Source organism: Onychomys torridus, chromosome 14 (genome assembly GCF_903995425.1).
Source record: "Onychomys torridus chromosome 14, mOncTor1.1, whole genome shotgun sequence".
Lineage (NCBI taxonomy): Eukaryota > Metazoa > Chordata > Mammalia > Rodentia > Cricetidae > Onychomys > Onychomys torridus.
Genome location: NC_050456.1, coordinates 27,778,175 through 27,801,941, shown reverse-complemented (window position 1 = coordinate 27,801,941; position 23,767 = coordinate 27,778,175). Strand labels below are relative to the sequence as shown.

The 23,767-nt window shown below is 40.8% G+C and overlaps 1 protein-coding gene, 1 non-coding gene and 1 pseudogene across 2 annotated transcripts in view; 1 reads left to right on the top strand and 2 right to left on the bottom strand.

The window, feature by feature from the left end:
* Sec23a (Sec23 homolog A, COPII coat complex component) overlaps positions 1 to 23,767 on the top strand; it is an 87,865-nt gene that overhangs the window by 29,226 nt on the left and 34,872 nt on the right. The window contains 3 exon segments of the mRNA XM_036205754.1: positions 1,017 to 1,123; positions 5,870 to 6,023; positions 8,980 to 9,057. Of these exon segments, the coding sequence (XP_036061647.1) occupies positions 1,017 to 1,123; positions 5,870 to 6,023; positions 8,980 to 9,057 (339 nt within the window).
* On the bottom strand, positions 13,075 to 15,545 carry LOC118595600 (annotated as a pseudogene).
* Positions 19,217 to 19,353, bottom strand: LOC118595933. Its single transcript, XR_004946618.1, has one exon. It is a non-coding gene; the product is annotated as a small nucleolar RNA SNORA2/SNORA34 family (small nucleolar RNA).

The window sequence follows — 23,767 nt, the reverse complement described above, 5'->3', positions numbered from 1 at the left end:
TCATAGCCAGCTGTAGTGAATAATCTAAATGAATTCACTCTTATCCCCTACATGTGGGAAGGGCACCAAAGCACATTCCAGGAAGAACCCAAGTTAAGGAGGAACAGAGATTACAAGACTTCTGTCTTGTTTTCTCACAAGGTCTCAGAATTCTCACTTAGCTTCGTTCATGGACTGTGTTCTGACAGTTCTTTACATATTTATTGGGCTCTGTAGTGAAGACTTCTGTCTTAGTTAGGGTTTCTATTGCTGTGAACAGACACCATGACTATGGCAACTCTTATAAAGGAAAACATTTAATTGTGGGCAGCTTACAGTTCATTATTGTCATGGTGGGAAGCATGGTGGCATGCAGGCAGACATGGTTCTGGAGAGGTAGCTGAGAGTTCTACATCTGGATTAGCAGATAGCAGGAGGAGAGAGTGACACTGGGCCTAGCTTGAGTACCAGAAACCTCAAAGCCCATCTCCAGAAACCTCAAAGCCCATCTCCAGAAACCTCAAAGCCCATCTCCAGAAACCTCAAAGCCCATCTCCAGAAATCTCAAATCTCCAGTGACATGCTTCCTCCAACAAGGCCACATCTCCCAACAGTGCCACACCCTATGAGCCTGTGGGGACCATCTTCATTCAGACCACCACAGCATCTGACACTGGGCTTTATTTTATATTTATTTTATATGTGTGAATGATTTGCTTGAATGTATGCATGTGCACCACATGTGTGCCTGGTGCCTGAGAGTCCAGAAGAGAGCATTAGATGGCTAGAGTTGGAGTAATGGATGATTGTGAGCTGCCATGTGGGTTCTGGAAACTGAACCTGGGTCCTCTGGAAGAACAGCCAGTGCTTTTAACTGCTGAGCCATCTCTCCAGCTCTTGGGCTTTTCCTTGCCCTGAAACTTTTTTTAGTGCTAGAAAATATGTAGTTCTTGATACTGTGACATGGCCATAGTAGATTTAGCTTTGTGTTGTTAGTAGATTTTAGATTTTGTTCTTACTTCTTTATTTTTATACAGCATAATGCTCTAATTCCTCAAGGAGGACGAGGTGCAGTTCAATTTTTGACCCGGTATCAGCACTCAAGTGGGCAGAGACGCATCAGAGTGACCACAATTGCTAGGAAGTAAGTTTTTATTTTATTTTATTAGAGGTTTAATTATGTATTAAATCTATTGTAGGTCATATTCTCAAGCTAGGTTTCTTATTTGGGTGATATTTCTCACTAGAAAATAAATATTTATAGTAAAGGGCTTATTTGTGATTTATTTCTTTCAAACCTAGCTTATTTTGTAGAATAGTCAATGATAAGTGTAATAGCAGTTTTTAAAAAAGTACTTCTCATACAGCCAGGGCTGCGTAGAGAAACTCTGTCTTGAAAACATAACAAAACAAAAAGTACTCCTCAGGGTTGGGAAGATAGCCCAGTTGGTAAAATGCCTGCCTTGCAAGCATAAGGACCTGAGATTGATCCCCAGAACCCATGGGAAAAAAGCTGGATGTGGGGGAACCCAGGTGTAATCCCAGCTCTGGGAGATGGAGACAGGTGAATTGCTGAGACTCACTCTCCTGCTAGCCTAGCCTATTTGGAGACCTCCAGACTGGTGAGAAATCCTGTCTCAAAAACAAGGTGCCTGGCTTTGAGGATGACACCTGGGATTCTTCCCTGCCTTCCATATCCTAATTCACAAATGTGCAACCACACATGCACACGAGTGCTCCTGATTCACACACTTAAATTGTGTTCATTATGATCAGGTATGGTGGCACACACTTGTAATCCCAGCACTTGGGAGGTAGAGGCAGGAGGATCAGGAGATGTAGGTCATTCTCAGGGAGTTTGAGACCAGCCTGGCAAACATGAAACTCTCTCTCTCTCTCTCTCTCTCTCTCTCTCTCTCTCTCTCTCTCTCTCTCTCTCTCTCTCTCTCTCTCTCTCTCTCTCTCTCTCTCACACACACACACACACACACACACACATGCACACACACACACACACCCAAACAACAGGCTGGAGGAATCGCTCAGCAGATAAGAACACTTGCTGCTGTTGGAAAAAACCCAAATTCAGTTTCTATCATCTGTGTTGGGCAGCTAACAACTGCCTATAACTCTGGTTTCAGGGGATCTAATGCCCTCTTACAACCTCTGCAGGCACCCACCCACACATACACAGACATGTTTACATATACACACTCCTAAATAAAAATTAATAACAACAGGAAAAAAAATAAGTGAACAAATTTTATTTACCTTATCCCTGTGGGGAGAATAAAACATTATATTCAGTAGTCACTAATATACATATATATGTGTACACATATACTTTTATATATGCATACACATATGTGAAGTATATATCATATATACTTAATAATATAGTGCTATGGTTAATGACAGTTCATTTCAGCTGATGGTTATAATTATAATTTCCCGTGTGTTATTAATGCTCTAATTCATTTATCATACCATCATGCAGCTCCTGCTTTGTGAATTAGGTGGTATTAGGGGCTTGATCCACTATGATGGTGTGGTGTAGACTGCTGTTTAAACTTTCTGTGTTGAAGGGTTAGTTGTGGTTTTTCTTCCCATCCTTTGGAAGAAATGCTTTTACTAAGTACAATAAAAGTGAGTTAGTATGAAAACAAGAAGTTTAAAGGCCACTGAAAACACATGTTCGAATTTGTACTTACTTGGTTTGTCAGGCATAAAATGGTCTAACATACACACAAATACACATAAAAATGTAAGCCAACACCCTCAATGAAATGTTTTCCTTCTAACAGTTGCCATGGTCATGGTTTCTTTTCACAGCAATGAAAACCTTAACTAAGATAAGCTACATGGTGAGCTCCAGGCCAGCAGGGCCTACAGAGTAATATATTATTTATAATATCAACCCCTCAGACTTGAAATTCTCACTTTAATTATTTTTTAAATCTTTTTTCCCAGTATGTATATAAGTGTGTGTATGTGTGTGTGTGTGTACACTCATCCATGTATGATGTTGTGGAAGCCAGAGGTCAACATCAAGTGTCATTTTCTATCACTTCATTTTAGTTAATGCTCGATGCAAAATGTCTGTTACTGCACCCTGAGCTTGCTGTTTGCTCTAGACCGGTGGCCAGCAAGCCCCTGGGATCTGCCTGTCTGTGCTTTCCTAGCACTAGGTTACAGGTCTGCCTCAGCATCAGGCTTTTCACTTGGGTGCTGGGGATTGGAACTCAGATCCTTATGATTACATAGCCAACACTTTATCCACTGAGCCATTTCCCAGCCTACCCCATCACCTCATTAGCATATATAATCTGTACAGAGTACTGGGTTTCCTTAGGACCTAATGTACTTTGGTCATGTCCGTCTTGTTTTCCTTTCTTGCTCTCCCTTTTCCCAATCCCTTCCTCATCCGTGATAGTCCTGCCGTTACTGTCGCCTGTTACTGACCCCTCCAAATTGTATGTATGGAAGGAAATGCAATACTTGCCTTTATGAGCCTGACTTACTTTGATTAACACGATGGCTCTCTAGTTACCCACTTTGCTGGTGTGTTTTCATTCTCCTTTACAGTGGAATAAATCTCTGTAGTGTATCTAAGGCCACATTTTCTACCCCTTCCTTCTTTTTCCTTTTCCCTCTGTAGCTCAGGCTGGTCCGAAGTTTGCAGTGATCTCCCTTGTCCACCCTGACTGTCCTGGAATTCACTGTGTAGATCAGGCTGGGGTTAGAGGCATGCAATCACTAAGCCCAGCCTGTGTCCTAGGATCATAGGCCTTCACCACTGTGCTCAGTGTGACGTTTTCTTTGTCCATCCATTCATTAATGGGTGCTTACGTTGGTAATGTAATGTAATGTGATGAGAATACAGAGTAGACATAGATGTGTAGGTGTCTCCTCTAAGAGCTGACTGATTCTTTGAGAGTGGTTTAACTGGATCATATGGGAGTTTATTTTTTAAGTATTTTTATATTTGAATTATGTGTGTGCTTGTGTGTCTGTGGGGATATGTGCATGTGAGTGTAGGTATCTGTGGAGGTAAGAAGAGGGCATCACACTGGAGCTGGAATTACAGGCAAATATGAGTCCCTAAATATGGGTACTGGGAACTGAGCTCATTCTCTGGCAGGCTGGCCTCGAACTCACAGAGATCCACCTGCCTCTGCCTCCCAAGTGCTGGGATTACAGGTGTGTGCCACCACTGCCTGGCAATACAAAGCAGTTTTAGTTATGGGATTTTTATCACTGATGATTGAACTAAAGACTAATGAGAATAAAATTCTGATGTTTTCTTTACTAGCGTATCAAATGATTCTCTAAGGTTGAGAATAAAACCTTTGTTTTGGTATTTTCATTTTTTGCTTTTCTAAAATTGAATATGATAAAATTCAACATAGAATTATGTAGTAAGATAAAGACTAATCCTGCCATGCAGTGGCGTGGGTGAGAAAGATGCCTGACCCCCCCACTTGCCATCTGTGGCAGGCCAAAGAGCTGGCCTTGGGAGCACAAGAGTGGGAAAGCTGGCCCTGACCCTCACCTGCTGCAGCACTTGGGGTCATGAGATTGGGAGAGCAGGAGAGTGGGCCCCTTACCTCACCTGGGCAGTATAATAGAGCTGGTAGTCCTGGTGGTGTGGGTACTTGTGAGCTGGCCCTGAGGGCATGAGAGTGGGAGAACTGGCCCCACCCCTCGCTGCCTGCATCATGGAGTGAGCTAGCTGGGGCAGCACTAGAGAGCTCAGCCTGGTGGTGAGGTAGTGGGAGAGCTGGAAGTCTGACCAATTCAGCTACCACCCAGAGCCAGAGCTAGGAGTTGGCCAGCTCCAACATCCATCCCATCTATGAACTGCTGGAGCATGAGAGGGGGCCAGTCCTGCAGATCCTAAGCTTCAGGATCTCCATGACACAGGGCAACAACAGGATATTCAGGAGGAGTCCCAGTGAGGCTCCAGTATTGATAGTGTAGCAGAAGCCAGAGGTCTGGAACCGGATCCATGCTGTATTACAATGAACATTTGCAAGTAAAGATGTCTGGACTAAAGGGTGTGCTGTGTGACTCACTGTGATACACTACAGCTCCCATGATGAGATTTTTGTTTGATTGTATGTGTGTTTTATCATTTTTAAAAAATTTTTATTTTGGGGGTAGGTTGCAAGGGCAGAGGACAGATACAAAGGGACAGGGAGATGGGTGGGATTGGGGTGCATGATATGAAATACACAAAGAATCAACAAAAAGTTAAAGATAAAGACTGATAGAAATTAGTATTTGTCTATACACATGTATATGGTATTCTCTGCCTATAGTATGTATTTATGTGCATGTGTATGGACTTTTTTATGTAAAAAGAATTCTTAGGAATGATGTCACCATCAGGATTTCTACATCATACACACATTCACAGATGCCATTTCATTAAAAAGGATCTTGATTTGTTATTTATGTGTGCACATGTGCAGGTCACTGTAGGAAAATAGAGGTCAGAGGAGGGCCCTTAGAGTCAGTTTTCTCCTGCCACATTGTGGAATCTGGTACTTGAACTCAGGTTGTAGGTATCTATGCTATGTGTCTCTATGAACTGAACCATCCTCCTGACCCATTCTATTTGCTTATCATATCTTGATGTCTTAAAGAATATGTTTGGAGATGTTCCTTTAGAGTTATTTTAGAAAATATTTTAAGGTTTTGTTTTTATGAAAATGAGTGTAATGAACAGCTATTTGTGATGTTTTAATAATGCTAATTAATCTGTGTAGTATTAGAATTTTGAAATGTTGAGGAGGCATTCTGTATTCTCTAAGTGTAGCTCTGTGTGGTAGGTAACTGGAATTATGATGTAATTCATTTCTGTGTCTGTGCTTTCTTATTTCTTTAGCTGGGCAGATGCTCAAACTCAAATCCAAAACATTGCTGCATCTTTTGACCAGGAAGCAGCTGCCATTCTCATGGCCCGACTGGCAATATACAGAGCAGAGACAGAGGAAGGGCCAGATGTGCTTAGGTGGTTGGACAGACAACTCATTCGACTGGTAAGAAGCGGAGAGTGTGCTTTCCTCAGCTGGTCAGCTTTCCTTTGTAGTAAATGTCCTTTAAAGTGGGCGGGAGAACTGTAAGCAGAACTAATTCAAAATATGAACTAGTAAATAGAAGTGTTCTACTCACTTCCTTAAAAATGTATGGCAAGTATGCTACCCATTATTTTAGCTGGTGTAGAGTTAGTGTGGAAATTAATTTTATATTACTAATTCTATGAATTTTGTTTTTGTTTTGAGACAGAGTCTCTGTATAACCATGGCTGGTCTGGAGCTTCCTATCACTACATGTGTGTGATTAGTCTTTACTCTGGCTTCTATTTTCTGTTTTAATTTCAGTTTAGTATCACTATGTAGACTGGCCTTAAACTTACTCTCACGTACTGGAACTATGGGCTTAAGTAGTTCTTAACATTTCATTTTTACCTTGTTAACTCTATCCTGTACTTTTTTATTCTTTCTTCAACTTAAACACATGTTTGAGAATTCTCTGTTAGCTACCAAGAGAGCTGCCTTTAATCTTTTCCTCAGGTGTCACAGGTGAGCTTGGTTAGAATTAGCTACTTCTGCAGTATTGTCTAGATTTCTCGAGCCTAAGAGCACCCCCTTCTCCCAACACCTCTTAGTGAAGAAAGCGCGGTTGTGATATTCAATATGTCTTTTCAAATGAGCTTTAACCTTGGACAGCCACCATGATGGAGCACGGTCACCACCAAGGCTGGCACAGGTCCTCCTTGGGCCTTTGATTCTAGATGGGAAAAATGATTAAGAATCTTACTTGTGCTTCTTTAAAACAACGGGATATATTTATAGCAGAAAAATTTCTTTGACTGTCACTATCAGTAGATCCATACACATTCCTGAGGCTCCAATCTGAATACAAAAGCTATTTCCAGTTTATTGCACACACCTCCCAGCATCATGTGGCATGGAGCCAGTGCTTTGAGTCAGTGCACTGTTTTAAATGTCTTTTTTTTTTTTTAAAAAAAAAAAACTTTCTTGTGTTGGTGGTAATACTCAAGCCTTGTCCATCATGCTGAGTCCATAGTTCTAGCAATGTACTCTCAAATAGGGGTGTTTCTATTTCCTAAGTTGCATTTGCCCTAGTATTTTACTGACTGTAATTTTACCTATTGGATTATCTGGGAAAGCCACGTAAGCTTTCCTTTTGTGGATAGTAAGTTGTGCTCTGAAATAGCTTGCCTCCTGAGCCTTTTCTCAGAAAATAACTTAGTCTTATTTATTTATTTAATTGGGCGGTTTTTGAGACAGGATTTCACTGTGTAACAGCCTTGACTGTCCTGGAACTAGCTCTATAGACCAGGCTGGCCTCAAACTCATAGAGATCTGCCTGCCTCTGCCTCCAGAGTGCTGGGACTATAGATGTGAGCCACCACCACCTGACCTTGATTTTGTCTTCATAATGCCCTATTGTTTTGAGATTCTAAAAGCTGAATTATCAAGTGTATGTACTTGGGCAGTGGCTGTGATTTGTAGTAAAGTGCTCTTTCCATGTTGCTGGAGCCATATGTTGTCACATATGACACTAGAATTTTATAGTACACTTGGATTATCAACAAAACCCACTAAGCATCTTTTATTGAGAGAAAAAAAGACTTTTTTTTTGTCCTTCGCTGCACAAAAGACTCAGGCCTGTAATTTTTTAAAGAGTTCTTAGCAGGTTTAGGCTTCTTTTCTATCTCAAATCTCCCTTCACAAACTGTTGCAATTGTCTGGTATATTTTAAAAAGGGAAACACTAATAAAACTCAAAAGATCCTAGTGAATAACTGAATTAGACAATTGCACAAGGCACAAAATCAGTTTCCTCACCATGTATAGCCAGCTGTTAGTCACACACTGAACATTTTGCAACAAACACAGCAGCAAGGCAGCTGAGCTAGACAACAGGTTATGGATGGAGTCATGAGGAGTTTACTCTGATCTTGTGTTCCAGCAAGAGGAGACTAGTGGAGGTAATTCAGGAGAAGTCTGATAGTCAGCCACTATTGCACTCTTTGTGAAACATCAGTTCTCCCGTCTTTGTGCCTGAGCTGTATGGTGTCCAGAACTGAGAGTGGCATCTTCCAAGTGTTAGTCACATTTCCTTCACCACAACACAGAAAGGGTTTACTCTGGCTCATCATTTTGGAGCTTTTGGTTTATGATCCTTGGCCCTGTTGCTTTAGGCTTGTTTTGAAGTTTCAGTGAGGAAGGGGACTGGTTGTTGAGTTCCCTTCTTGGCATCCCCCCAGGGATCAAAATACCTCCCAGGAGGCCTTTAACTCTCACTGGTTCTGTGAACTGGTGACCAAGCCTCCAACACATGGGCCTCCATGGCAGAGACTTTTTGTGGTTAAGGTTCACTGCCTGTTGTAGGAAGAGTTCATGATCATGCAAGGCCGCTGGATGCCCCTTGTCATAGTCTCATAGGTGACTTGCTTCCCTGTTGCCTGTGCGAGTGACCTTATTTCATTCTAATTTTTGCTTCTATAAGAATTATTTTTTCCTTTTGGGCACTTTCAGAATGGCAAACTTTGGACCAGCAGCTTATTTTTGTAGCTGCTGTGGTGTGTTGATTGTGTATCTTTCTGTCCTTGGCCAGTAGTGACAAAAGATACTCTGATAATCTTTGGAAGCTTCTGTTGGCCTCTCCCTTCTCCCCCCATTGACATTTACATATTCTTGGTTTGCTACAAAAGACACTTGCTTAAAACAAATCTAAACATTTTAGAGCAAGTTGTTGCCTCTCTGAAATTGAATGGTTTTTTTTTTTTTTTTTTTTTTTTGGTTGTAATTAGTCTCTTGCTAAGTCAATACATAGTATTCCAATTTCACCCTGTGTTGAGTATCTGTTTCCTAAATAGTAGTAACTTTTTAATATATAAAATTTTTTTAGGCAGAATTTTAGTTATTATACCAGGAACAAATCACTAATATTTTATTTTATTTAGTGTCAGAAATTTGGAGAATATCACAAGGATGACCCAAGTTCCTTCCGGTTTTCAGAAACATTTTCCCTTTATCCACAGGTAAGCTAGTCAAAGAACATGCTCTTCTCTTGTTAGCAATAACACTGAGTTTCATCTTTTTTGTTGTTTATCTTTTAATAATCATCTATGAACATATTTTATTGGATTATTCTTTTAATTTTTGGACAACTCAGAAATTAATTTTATGCTCTGTGGTTAATGACAAGAATACAATATCCCCATATTGGCTTTACAAATAGTCACTATTTATGATGCCTGACGACTTAACTGAAGCTGACTGTGGGTGCAGGCAAGGCTAAAGCCCATTAGCATGCCACTGAAGGTAAGAGGTTCCAATTACAGCTATGCCAAAGAAGGTGTGTGCTGTAATTTTACTGAGGAGATAATCTGGTGGCATATAGTCATCACTGAGAACAATTTTATAGTGCCCTACCAGGTAGGAAACGTGAGCTTAACTTGCCTTACAGCACCTTCACCATGTCTGTGTTTGTCTTTTCTTTCTTTCTGTTTTTGAGACAGGGTCTTGTTTTTCAGGCAGGGTTCATTTTGAACTTGTCATGTTCTTGCCTGTCTTCCAAGTGCTGGGGTTATACACTTGTACCTTTAGTACTTCAGTAAAGTTCATGTTTGTCCTGAAACTTCAACTTTTAATGTTTTCCTTTTGGTCTTTTGAGACAGGGTTTCTGTGTAGCCCTGGCTGTCCTGGATCTCACTCTGTAGACCAGGCTGGCCTCAAACTCAGAGATCCACCTGTCTCTGTCTCCTAAGAGCTGAGATTAAAAGTGTGTGCCATTATTGCCCAGCCCTTTTGTTTCTCTTGAGGTCAGGTTTCCAGCCTAGGCATGCCTTGACCTCCCACGTAGCTTGTTATTTGGGTGCAGAGCAGAACTCCAATCCCCATGCTTACCTAGCAGGCTCTCTTAACTGTGGAGCTGTTTCATCAGCCCAGACTTAGCTCATGAACAAGCTCTCTTGGGATATACTTTAGAACATTCTTTTTAAACAGTCATTTATTTTTTATTTTATATGTCTGTGTATGTGCCTGTATGAGTTTATGTGCACCATGTATATGCAAGTGTCTGCAGAGGCCAGAGCTTCTGATACCCTGAATTGAATTTACAGGGAGTTGTGAACCAATTGTGGGTTCTGGTAACTGAAGCCCCAGTACCCCTCAGTCCATTTGTAAGTGCACTTAACTGCTGAGCCATCTCTGCAGTCCTACTCTAGTATATTCTTAACAGAAGGTGCTTTTATTTGTGTGTGTTGCTAATGTGACGTAGTAATATAACCAAATGTTTTGTTATGGAACTACTGTTGCCATATTAAAATCAGTAAAAGCTATCTCACCTGCTTTGTCTTGTAGTTTATGTTTCATTTGAGAAGATCTCCTTTTTTGCAAGTTTTTAATAATAGTCCTGATGAGAGTTCATATTATCGTCACCATTTCATGCATGAAGATCTGACACAGTCTCTAATTATGATTCAGCCCACTCTCTATGCCTATTCTTTTAATGGCCCAGCAGAGGTAAGAGGAAAAAACAAGAGAGTTGATTTATTTTTGTTACTGTGATGTGTGGTATTAACAAAATGAAAACAACTGCTGTTTTGAAATGAATTTGGAATGTTAAATTATTTTATTTTATTTTTTGGTTTTTTTGAGACAGGGTTTCTCTGTGTAGCTTTGCACCTTTCCTGGAGCCCACTTGGTAGACCAGGCTGGCCTCGAACTCACAGAGATCTGCCTGCCTCTGCCTCCTGGGGAGTGGGATTATAGGTGTGAGCCACCATCGCCTGGCTGGAATGTTAAATTATTATTACAAGATATTAATTTAAAAATATTTAAGTTTGCCCTGTGTAGTAGGCAGTGTGGTAGGTTATATTATTAAATAATACAAAAGTATTATAGGAGATACTCTTGGGTGACTGTTTCGTGTTTGCTTGACAAAACTCTCCAGAGTTTATGATTAGTCTTTGAAGGCTCAGAAATGATCATGGTTCTGGAGGCAATGGCTAACTTCATGTCGGGCACAACAATCTGTCATAGTCAAGTCTCTACCTTGTTTTCTTTTGGTCCTTTGAGAATGTAAGATACAATTGATCCTAAAGATATGTAGTTGGAAGAGTGATAAAGTCACCCTTTGAGTTATTTTGGAAAACTGTTCTACATATTTTTATCTATTATCAAGTAAATAGCTTTTCTTTATGATAATTTGAATTGTCCATTTCACCATTTAAAACTACATAACCACCTTTAATGCTAGCACTCAGGAGGCAGAGGCAGGCAGATCTCTCTGAGTTTGAGGCCAGCCTAGTCTATAGAGCAAGTTCCAGGACAGCCAGAGAGCTACACAGAGAAACTCTATCCCGAAAAACAAAAAAACAAAAACAAAAACTAAAAACCTGTGAGAGGCCAGCTTCCACCTTTTTAAGGGTTCTTAGGAAGAGAAGAGAGGAATGAGAAAATATTAATTAGAAAGAAGAGACCTGGCTGACGAGAAGAAAATCAGAAACTCAGAATAGCTTCAGAAGGGCCTAGATTAATACCTGGTCTATTCAAAAGTCTTTTTATAACATACCAAGGGGCAAGGCAAAAAACCTCCGCCTTGCTAGATCAAAGCACACTGTACAGCCAAGTGTAGATCCTTTCAAACACCTGGTAACCATGCCTGTGGCCAAATCTTCATTTTTTTTTTAATAAAAAAAAAATTGTATTTACTTAGAAGCATTCAGAATGTCAACAAAACAGCTGCATTTTTTTTTTTTTTTTTGCAATTACAGGGTGGTATTCAGTTAACAGAACAACAATTATCTTCATATAAGCTGCATCAGAGACAACTGAAGATGAAAAATAAATAAAACAAAACAAAAAATAAAACAAAAACAAAAAAACCTACTGTCCCCATATATAACTAATTTGTGCTGTGCACCAACAAGAACATGCTTTAAATTTCCATGCCAATTTACAACCCCCAGACTGGACCAGGCAAGGTTAGTGGCTATTGAAAATACCACCAGGACAGGGCTAGCTAAAGACACATTCGGTAGTGTGTTAATTATACAAAAATGACACCGTACAGTTTAAAGACAAATCTTTTTTTCATTTTCTATTATTATTATTATTATTATTATTATTATTATTATTATTATTATGTGTTTTAATTTTATACATCAGCCATGGCTTCCCCTGTCCTCCCCCCTCCCGCCCCCACCCCCACCTTCCCCCCAGCCCCTCCCCTCCATTCCCATCTCCTCCAGGACCAAGACACCCCTGGGGATTCATTTAAACCTGGTGGATTCAGTACAGGCAGGTCCTGTCCCCTCCTTCCTGGCTGAGCAAAGTGTCCCTGTGTAAGCCCAAGGTTCCAAACAGCCAGCTCATGCACTTAGGACAGGTCCTGGTCCAACAGCCTGGGCGCCTCCCAAACAGATCAAGCTATTCAATTGTCTCACTTATCCAGAGGGCCTGATCCAGCTGGGGGCTCCACAGCCGTTGTTTCATAATTCATGTGCTTCCATTCGACTGGCTATGTGTCCCTGTGCTTTTTGCAATCTTGGATTCAACAATTCACACTCTTGCAGTCCCTCCTCCTTCTTGACAGTTGGACACCTGGAGCTCCACCTGGAGCCTGGCCGAGGATCTCTGCATCCACTTCCATCAGTTATTGGATGAGAGTTCCAGCACGACCGTCAGGGTGTTTAGTCATCTGATCACCAGACTAGGTCAGATCAGGCCCTCCCTCGACCTCTGCCAGCAGTCTACAGAGGATATGTCATTGTGGATTTATGGGGACCTCTCCAGCACTCTGCCTATTCCTATTCTCATGTGGTCTTCATTTATCATGGTCTGTTATTCCTTGTTCTCCCTTTCTGTTCTTGATCCAGCTGGGATCTCCTGCTTCCCTAAGCTCTCTTTCCCTCAAACCTTGCCCTTCATTACTCCCACTGTCGTCCAGGTTGTTCATGTAGATCTCATCCATTTCTCTGTCATTGGGTGATCCCTGGGTCTTTCCTAGGGTTCCGTTAAAAACAAATCTTACACAGCTTTACATTTCAATGTTTTTCTTTAAAAGGAGTGAGTTGTGTACAGGGGGGTTAAATGCTTTATAGACAAGAAAAAAAACTGCGCTACAACCAACTTATTCATCATCATCCTCTTCTTCTTCTTCATCTTCGTCTTCCTCTTCTTCCTCCTCTTCCTCATCCTCTTCATCCCCCTCCTCATTTTCCTCTTCCTTCGTTTTCTTGCTCTTTTCAGCCTTGACGACCCCCTTCTTGGCGGCATCGGGTTTTGCTTTAGCTCTGTAGCAGCAATATCCTTCTCATACTTCTCCTTCAGCTCGGCAGCCTTCTTCTCGCAGGGCTGCTTGTTGTCCGCAGCGGTGTTGTTCCGCATCTCCCCCAGCTTCTTCGCAACGTCCCCGATGGACAAGCCGGGGTGCTCTCCTTTGATTTTGGGGCGATACTCAGAACCGAACAAGAAGAAGGCCAAAGGAGGCCTCTTGGGTGCATTGGGGTCCTTGAACTTCTTTTTGGTCTCCCCTTTGGGGGGAGGATGTAGGTTTTAATTTCTCTTTCATAACAAGCCTTGTCAGCCTTTGCCATGTCTTCAAATTTCCCCTTTTCTTTAGCAGACATGGTCTTCCACCTTTCTGAGCACTTCTTTGAGAACTCTGAGAAGTTCACAGAAGCATCCGGGTGCTTCTTCTTGTGTTCCTCCCGGCAAGTCTGCACGAAGAATGCTTATGAGGACATTTTCCTCTCGGCTTCTTAGGATCTCCTTTGCCCGTGGTTAGTTGATTTTCCTCCGCAAGGCACAGAGTCACTCAGTGCCCGTCCGGCTCTCGCTTGCCCCGGCACTGTCTGTCCCAAATCAACTTCTTATGCAGACTTGGTGGGTAAAGCAAGCTCAGATTCTCTGACCCTGAGTAATTTGGGCTTCCACAAAAACCTATACAATAGATGTATTTGGAAATAGTTCTTTAGGTCAGTATAATTGGTGTGTTTATTTTACCTTTTGGATTTGTTATACCTCAAGTCTCATAAAATAGTAAAATGATGCCCCTGTTGGTTACTTTTTTTCCTTTTTCTTTTTCTTTCTTTCTTTCTTTTTTTTTTTTTTTGAAACAAGGTTTCCCTCTGGAGCCCTTGCTGTCCTGGAACTCACTATGTAGATTAGGCTAGCCTCTAACTCACAGAGGTATGTCTGCCTCTGCCTTCCAAGTACTGGGATTAAAAGTGTGCGCCACGACTGCCTGGCTTGTTACCACTTGTTGCACCCAAGAGTTGAAGAATAGCTTAGAGGAGAACTGAGTCCTTTCTGTTGAGCACCTGTCCTTGTCCAACCCCAGCCATGTGTAACTGCGTTTGCCTAATGCTTTGCTTTTAGAGTTAGTTCTCATTAACATAGTAACTTTAATAACACTTATCTTTAAAAGCAAATCATCAAAAACTCACTTTGTTCTAATTATCACTTTATTTCTCTGCTCCTGACACAAAGTTATTTGTTGTCTGTACTAAAAGAATATTTTCTTTTAAATTTGAATTTTTTATTTCTGAGCCTCATGTGTGGGCTTGGTGTCTGAGGAGGCTAGAAGAGGGTGTCAGATCCCTGGAAGTAGAGTTACAGGCAGTTCCCAGTCACCATGTGGTTGCTGTGCCATCTCTCCAGCCCCCATACTTTTAAATTAGTTTTTACGTGTGTGTGTGTGTGTGTGTGTGTGTGTGTGTGTGTGTGTGTGTGTATGTGTGTGTGTCACTATGTGCACATGCATGCGGGTGGTCATGGAGCACACAGGGAGGCTGTTGTGTCCACTGCAGCTGGAGTAACCTGGAGTTGTGAGCTGCCTGATGTGAGTTCTGGGGACTAACTCAGAAAAACTCAGAAAGAGCAGCAAGTACCGTCTGTCCCCTCTCAACCCTGATGTCTATGCTTTCTGACTTCACATTCTCTTCTCAACTTACAATGCAGCAAGCTTGTTGAACAGTTTCCTTCAAGGAACTCAGCACAGCATTTCTCTGGAGAAGGCTCTTCCCTGCAAAAACTTTTGCTCTGGGCTTTTGTCACCTACTGTTCCTTCCCGGTTTCTTTCTGCCCACAGAGAGCTTCTGAGTCTCATTTTTTTCTGGTTTCCCCCTTCTAACTTCTAAATCTAAGTCCTTAAATAGAGATTAAGAGGATAATATCTGTTTTGTTATTGTTTTAAGACAGCATCATACTCTGTGGCCCAGACTAGCCTTGAACTCACTGATTCTCCTGCCTCAGCCTCCCAGGTGCTGAGATTACAGGCATAAGTCTCTCTACTTGACCAGTGCTCAGTCTTTTCATTTTCTTTATCTTCAGTTTCTCTAAGTGATGCAGTCTAAAACCGGAGCTTTGGTTGCTGTCTATGTGTGTGTTACTCAACTTATAATCAATTCAGGATGCTCCATTTCACACTGAGAGCCATTTTCTCGTGCACCCCAAATGTCTTGTATCCCAAGGCTTTCATCATTCCCTCAATGCTACTGTCACCAGGCTTAGGGACCATCTCTGATTTCCCCTTCATTCTTTTAAATTTTATTTTTTTAAGACAGAGTCTATATAGCTTTGTCTGATCTGGAGCCTGCTGTGTAGACCAAGCTGGCTTGGAACTCACAGAGATTCCTGCCTGTGCCTCCCAAGTGCTGGGATTGAAGTTGGGCACCATCACGCCTGGCACATTGACTTTTAAAATTGTTACTTCAGTGTTAGAGAGATTTCTTAGAAAAATAAAATACAATGAGAATTCACAATGTCAGGGAACGTCTGATGAATTGAACATTTAAGAAATAAATGAAGCAGGAGGAGCTACAACAGCACACTCTGCTGGATGACGCTGTAACATCTAATACCTGGTATGCACATTTAAACAAATAACAACTGCAAACGATAACCTTCCTCTCTCTCTGCTTCCTTTCAGCCAGTTCTTCTAGACAGCAGCAGCATTCTTGCAGATCGTATTCTTCTCATGGACACGTTTTTCCAGATTCTGATTTATCACGGTGAGGTAAGACCATAGCATTTAAAGCTGTGTATGCACATCTTTTCACTAGGAGTAAAAAGTTTTCCTTGTCTAATGGGTGGCTCATATTCAGTCCATGATAAGCCTTGATTTATAATAAGATACAGGTTGATCGTCTAATCCAAAAGTTAAAAATTCAGTGTACTCCAAAGTGCAAACATTTTGAGTAAAAAATGTACATATGGAAAATCCTATTTTCATATATTGATAGTTATTATTTAAGTTTTTGAATATAACTAATTTTGTTTGTTTTTTAAATAAATAATTGTTTGTTTGTTTATTGTGCAGAGGTCAAAGGACAACTTGTGGGAATCACTTCTTTCCCTCCATTATGAGTCCCTGGCATTAAACTTAAGTCCTCAAGCTTGGAGGCATTTCCCTTTACCCACTGAGCCATCTTGCTGGCCCTAATGCTCACAATTATTTAAAATGTATAGTATTGTCTTCAGGCATAAGAAGTATTTAAACCTAAGTGAATTTTATATTTAGGCTTGGTAACTATCCCCCAAAGTATCTTAATATGAATTTACACTTACCTATTCCATATACATATAAATATATGAAAGTACCTGGAATCCATAGTGCTTCAGCTCTCACGGATTTATATACAAAATACCCAACCAGTACACACACAATGCGATTCTTCATGGTATAGGATTTTAGGCATCAATAATACAGAGCCCGTTTGTGTTTACTTTGTTGTTTTGTTCATACACTAGTGGACAAATGGATTACACAAAGCACAGTACTATGAAAGTGTAGCCATGGATCTGTCACACTATTGGGTTTCACCTAAAGAAATGGAGGGAAAAAGTCAGCTTTTGTCAATGGGCAAACTTGCTTTTTCATTGCTATATGTAATCTAAAGGCTTTAATATGTGTTCAGTATAACCTGAAGACTCATTTAAGGCGTAAATGGAAATTTACAGCTTTGAAGTGCTATGTGGTTCAAAGACCAGAGTGGATAGCTGTTCAGCTTTACTTTGGGTGTTTAGCAGAAGTCTGTTCCTGCATTTATTCATTCAGCCAATGCTTCAGTATATCCCCCCCCCAGGTATGAAAATACTGCCATGGGCAGTGTGGAAGGCACATCCACTTTTTCTGGATCCGTGCTTGAGTTTGTAGTGTAGTGTATTATAAATTATATGGATTTATTTTTCTGCTTACCGTATTTGTAAATTATTTTAGATTTCATTTATTGGCGAGGATGACTGAGTGTTGAGACCCTGTGTGATATGATAGTCCAGCCTTCCCTTGGACTCATAATTCTCCTGTTTCAGCCTCCTATGCTGGGATTACTGGTGTTAGGTGCCACACCTGGCCTTCTAATATCCTTTTAAGTCATACTATCCAATATTTTAAGGAGGATTTCTGCACTGGGCTTGGTGACATGTCTTTGATCCAGCACTTGGAAGTCAGCTCTGTGAGTTTGAGGCCAATCTGGTTCACATAGTAAGTTCTAGGCCAACCAGGCTACATGGTGAAACCCTGTCTCAAAAAGTTTTAATTATTTTCTGCTTTGTATTTTTTAAGATTTGTTTTCAAATGTGTATGTTTACTCATGGGCACCCATGTACCCATGAGTGCAGTTGCTAATGGAGTTAGAAGAGCTGGAGTTACAGGCAACCATGAGCTTCCTGATGTGGGTGCTAGGAGTTGAATTTGGACGCTCTGCAAAATGCTCCCAAGCACTGAACCACTTTTTTTTTGTTTATTTTTAATTGATGCCAGCTTCTAATGCATCTTATATTTTAAGAAGAACAACAGAGACAGGGTTTTTCTTTTTCTTTAATGGTAATTTTTGCTTTAACTTTGTTAATATGAAAAGTCCAAATTACATTAATCTTTGAGATGCAGAATATAAAGTTATACAGATTATACATTGACTGAGTCAGATAACGTGGATTCCAAACCAGCCTTAAAATTCTGAATTAATTAATATGGCTCTACACTCATTTCTTTAATATAAAAGTGGATACAGTTGCCCTTCTACAATGCATTGTTTCTATAACATTGTTGCTATCATTGTTTTTAGTTTATTTCTCTTATCAGAATGTAACTCTAACAGCATAGTGCTGCACACCTTTCATCCCAGCACTCAGGAGGCAGAGGCAGAGGCAGAGGCAGAGGCAGAGGCAGAGGCAGAGGCAGAGGCAGAGGCAGAGGCAGAGGCAGAGGCAGAGGCAGGGGCAGAGGGGGGAGGGGCATAGGGGCAGAGGGAGGAGGGGCAGAGGCAGGCAGATTCCTGTGACCTCGAGGTCAGCCTGGACTACATAGCCAGTTCCAGGACTGTACAGAGAGATTCTGTCAACAACAACAACAACAACAACAAAAATCAAAAGAAAAGAATGTAACTCCATTGGTGAAGACTTCTTGAAAGTTGACTTTTGAAGTGTCTAGGAAGTCTCGATAGAAACCCCTCACAGAAAAGGAAGACATATTTTAGTAAATACTAATTTGATATGATAGTGTTTTAACTTCTTTTCTGGCATTTTTATTTTGTTTGTCTTATGCTTTAAACACAGTATAATATTACTCTACATTTCTGTTTGTTCCTTTTGTTTTCATTTTGAAACATGGTCATCCTTTGTATCCCTGGTTGGTCTGGGACTTGGTAGGTTGGCCAGGCTGGCTTCGAGCTTGTGTTGATCCTGCTGCCTCTACCTCTTCAGTGCTGGGGTTACAGGAGTGCACCATCCTGCCTGCTCTGTCTTTAAACTTGTTTTTCCATTAGACTCCTTCCTTCCTTCCTTTCTTCCTTCCTTTCTTCCTTCCTTCCTTCCTTCCTTCCTTCCTTCCTTCCTTCCTTCCTTCCTTTCCTCCTTCCCCTCCCTCCCTTTCTCTCTTCCTCCCTCCCTCCCTCCCTCCCTTCTTCCTTTCTCTCTTCCTGAGGCTTACTTAGTCTATGTTGGTTTTGAACTCTGAGCTTAAGTAACCCCGCCTCAGCTTTCTGAGCAGCTGAGATTACAAGGTGTGTTTATTACGCCTGCTTTTATTTTACCCTTAAATTGGAGAGGAAATATGCTAATTTTATATTTAGTAATATATTCCTTTACTTACATTTTCTCTGCTGAAATAAGTTCTTATAAGTTTAGAAATTGAGGTAAGTGGGAGTATTTTCTCTTATCCTGTTTTCTTTTGTTTATTTTTTTCAGCCAGATGCTTTTTTTCTAATGAATTAACCATACCATTTTAAAATTTCTGAAATGGCCAGCGGACCATAGAAAGACATTTATTTAGGCACCTGATTGAATCCAACAGCTTCAGCAAACTGCTGGCCATGATTCAGGGCCGATCTTATTCTGTTTTCTGATAATTTCCTTTGAAGAAAATTCTACTCAAGAATTTCAGATCACCAAGAAATTTAAAATAATTCCTTTAATTGTTCTAAAATAAGTCTATAGCACAATGGCGGAAGTCAGGATACCAGGACATGCCAGAATATGAGAACTTCCGGCACCTTCTGCAAGCCCCAGTAGATGACGCACAGGAGATTCTTCACTCCAGATTTCCAATGCCGAGATACATTGACACCGAGCATGGAGGAAGCCAGGTGAGGAGGGTCCCTGTGCTGTGTGTGCAGACTGCAGTGAGGTGTTCCTGCTTGTGTTGTTTGTCACGAGAGCATCTACCACACAAGGCCAAGGGGAAGGGAAGGAGACGGAGGGAAGGCCGCTTTTTGCAATGCTTTGAGAACAAAGCTATACAGTTATTGCCTAGTTTCCTAAACCAGCCAGCATTCTCTAGTTCTTCCTCCATCATAGCTCTTAGAGCAGCCATGATTGGCCACCCTGACAGTGTGCCAGTGTAGATTAGCAAAAATGTAAGAACAGTTTGGAAAATAATTGAGGGTACTTTTTTCTATTTATTTATTTTTTAAATTTATTTTACATACCAACCACATCCTCTCCCTCCTCTCTTCTTCCTTAAATTTGTTTACTGGTAAGGCCTATGAATATGAAGTTTTGTTAATTTGTTTCAGTTTGGTAGAAAGTACTTGTCAGTTAATGAAAAGCATTGTGGTGTTTAAATTGGGTTTATGAGGCAGCACAGTGGTGCATGCCTTTAATCCCAGTACTGAGGGAGGCAGAGGAGGTAGATCTCTGTTAGTCAGAGGACAGCATGGTCTCCAAAGTGTGTTCCAGGACTTCTAGGGCTGTTACACAGAAAAACTCTGACTGGAAAAACCAATCCCCGCCTCACTGCCCAAAAAAGGCTTTACGGTTGTTAGAGTTCAGAGGTGTGACTAGATCAGTGCACACACTCACACGTGGTCAGGTTAGGGCTGCTTAGCATGTATTCACGAAACTTGGCCAGTGCTGTTCTGGTCAGAGGTATAACAGTACTCTAATTGTAAGTTGTTACACAGTTTACTTGCTCCATACATAAGACAGGGACATAGTTTGCTTATTGTTGTGTCTCAAGTATCTAGCACAGTGATGTTCCACAACTTTAGATACAGTGTCAATGATTAGTTTTACTGTATTTACAATGTGATTATCATGTATTGAGACTGCATTTTCCATGCCTCCTTCGTTTGAGCCTCAGGCCAATTCTACTGTTATCTCTACTTTATATGGAATAGAATTAAGATTTATTATTTGTAGTCAAAGAACCACATTAAATGATGGAGCTAAGATTATTTTTCCTTTTTAAGAAACTATCTTACTGTGTAGCTCAGGTTTACCTTGAACATTCCTTTTGCCTCAGCCTCCTGATATTGAGATTACATTTGTAAGCCAGCCAACACTAGTACTTAGTGATTGAATTCTAGGTTTCTTACCCTAGGACTAGTGCTACTTAAGAGCAGAAGAAGATGTTGTATGATTCTAAATTTCAAAAGATTAGATTGCTTTTGTTCTAAAATGAATTAAAATTTTTGACAAATTCACTTATCAATATCTTAATGTGTATTGTTATTTTCCTTATTTATTTACTTATTGATTAATTTAATGATGATTAGCTGTAGTAGAGGATGGACAAAATTTTGCCAAAGTTACTACCTATGGCTTGAAAAGTTTGAGGTTCATTAAAGTAAAAAAATATAGATTTTCAGTACAGGCAGTAGGGACAGGTCCAGGTCCCACTGCCTGGGTGCCTCCCAAACAGTTCAAGCTATTCAGCTGACTCACTTATCCAGAGGGCTTGATCCAGCTGGGGGCTCCACAGCCTTTGGTTTATAATTCATGTGCTTCCATTCGTTTGGCTATTTGTCCCTGTGCCTCTCCAATCTTGGTCTCAACAATTCACACTCTTACAGTCCCTCCTCTTTCTCGACAATTGGACTCCTGGAGCTCCACCTGGGGCCTGGCTGAGGATCTCTGCATCCACTTCCATCAGTTATTGGATGAGAGTTCCAGCACGACAGTTAGGGTGTTTGGCTATCTGATCACCAGACTAGGTCAGATCAGGCTTTCTCTCGACCATTGCCAGTAGTCTACCTACAGTAGAGGTATCATTGTGGATTTCTGGGGACCTCTCTAGCACAGGACTGTTAGGGTGTTTGGCCACCAGGTTTAAATGAATCCCTCGGGGAGGGGAGTCTTGGCCCTGGAGGAGATGGGAATGGAGGGGAGGACCTAGGGGGGAGGTGGGGGGGGGGGGGGGGGGGGGGAGGACAGGGGAACCCATGGCTGATGTGTAAAATTAAAACACAAATATAATAAAAAAATATAGATTTTAATATTTTTTGTTGGCGTAGTTTTATGAGGTCTCAGACTTCTGCTGCTTCAGACTAGTTAGTAAAAATTGTGTTTTCAGACTTACTTTAAAATAATTTTTATGTTTACTATTGAAATATTTTTTAAACTTATTTAATGTGTTTGGGTGTTTTGCCAATATTTACGTTTGTGTACCACATTCATTCAGTGACAAAGGAAGTGTGGGAAGGGGATGGGATCCCTAGGATTATTGTTACAGGTGGCTTTGAGTCACGTGGGTGTTGGGAATCCAACCCCAGTCCCCTGGAAGAGCAACCAGTGCTCTTAACTGCTGAGCCATCTCTCTAGTTCTATACATACTATTTTATATGCTGAGTTTGGGACTCAGTAGTCTATTATTTTATGTTTTTTTTTTTTTTTTTACAAATATGTAATGTTGAAAGAATACATTATTTATACCATGGCCTGTGCATTTCAAAAAGTAATCTTTTTAAGTGTTAAATTTGAACTAAGTTAATTTTACTAGTATATTCAGTTAAGTTGGTGTTAGATGGTATATTGTGTGTAGCTTATCTTACTAAGTCTGTTTCTGATTGATACTGTTATTTATTTATTTATTTGTTTATTTTTGCTTTTTAGGCACGTTTACTCCTTTCAAAGGTGAACCCTTCACAGACTCATAATAACATGTATGCCTGGGGGCAGGTTAGTGTGAATGAGTCCTGTAAATAATTTCTTTTTGTGTTCTTAGTTATCTTAGAAAAGCTACATTTTCCCTGTGTATTTAATGATGATATCTGTGGGAAAATATAAGGGAAGAGTAGAAATATAATTAGTATTTGGTGCTAGTTTTTTATTAGAAAATAAAAAGCAATCTTGTCACATAGAACCTTTCCAGATTCCAAGTTTAGCAACAATGCACTGGAGATAAAAAGCAATAAAGTCTAAAAGACAGGCATATGATAACTCAAGCTATGAGCTACAGAAGACCACAGTAAGCCAGGAGGGCCCAAGGATTGTGGTTAAGAAGGGAGGCAAGAAGCCTGGAAATCATTATCTCCATGTTTTAGATTGGTTTAAGTGCTACGTCTTATGCGGAATGCCAACACTTTTGGACTATCCAGTCTGCATGCCCTCTGTGCTGGCACTCCAGGGTGTGTGATGACAGCCTCCCCAGCCTGTGGAGAGCTTGTGGTCCAGTACTAGAGATAAGCTACATGAGTGCAGTACAAGACAGAATATGCAAAGTGTGACTACAAGGAAGGAGGATGGAGGGGTGGAAAAGAATCGGCCCCATGGCGGTGACAGGAGAGGCTGTGTGAGGAGGGAAGAGCTCAGTGCAATGACTGTTTGGTTTAAGGAAGGCTTTTATCTCCATGGGTGCAGCTCTATGGAGAGTAGGGGATTCAGAAAGTACGGGCGAAGTGACAGAGTGTAGTAGAGATGAGGTGTAGAGCTAAAAACTGGGGTGACTGAATCCTCGAGGGGAATGATAGAGAACTTGTTTCAAATTCAATTGCTATGATTCCTCCAGTACCAAGTTAGATGTAAGGACATCAGAAACATTTTGGGTGGCATTTATGCTTCTGAAAAAAGAAACAGGTTGATGAATAATCAGAATATAGAAACAGGATCCTGGCTTTTGAGACAGATGTGGGGGGAAAAAGGCTTTTAATGATGATTTTTAATACTACTAATAAAAAGAACACACACACACACACACACACACACACACACACACACACACATGCTTGTGCATGCACACACAACTCCAGTGTCAAATGCTATCCATGAATGGCCTGAAGAGGGCATCACTGTAACACTGTTATGCAGAGCTTCATATCCTAAATGATGTAAATCTTGAGCCTCAATGTCTAATCTTGGATGTATTTTGTTTTATTTTTTAAATTTTGTTGCTGGAGTGTGTGTGTGTGTGTGTGTGTGTGTGTGTGTGTGTGTGTGTAGGTGTGCCTGCCTAGGCACACATGCCACAGTACATGCGAGGTCAGAGGACAACCTTGAAGTTAGCTCTCTACTTCACCTTTATGT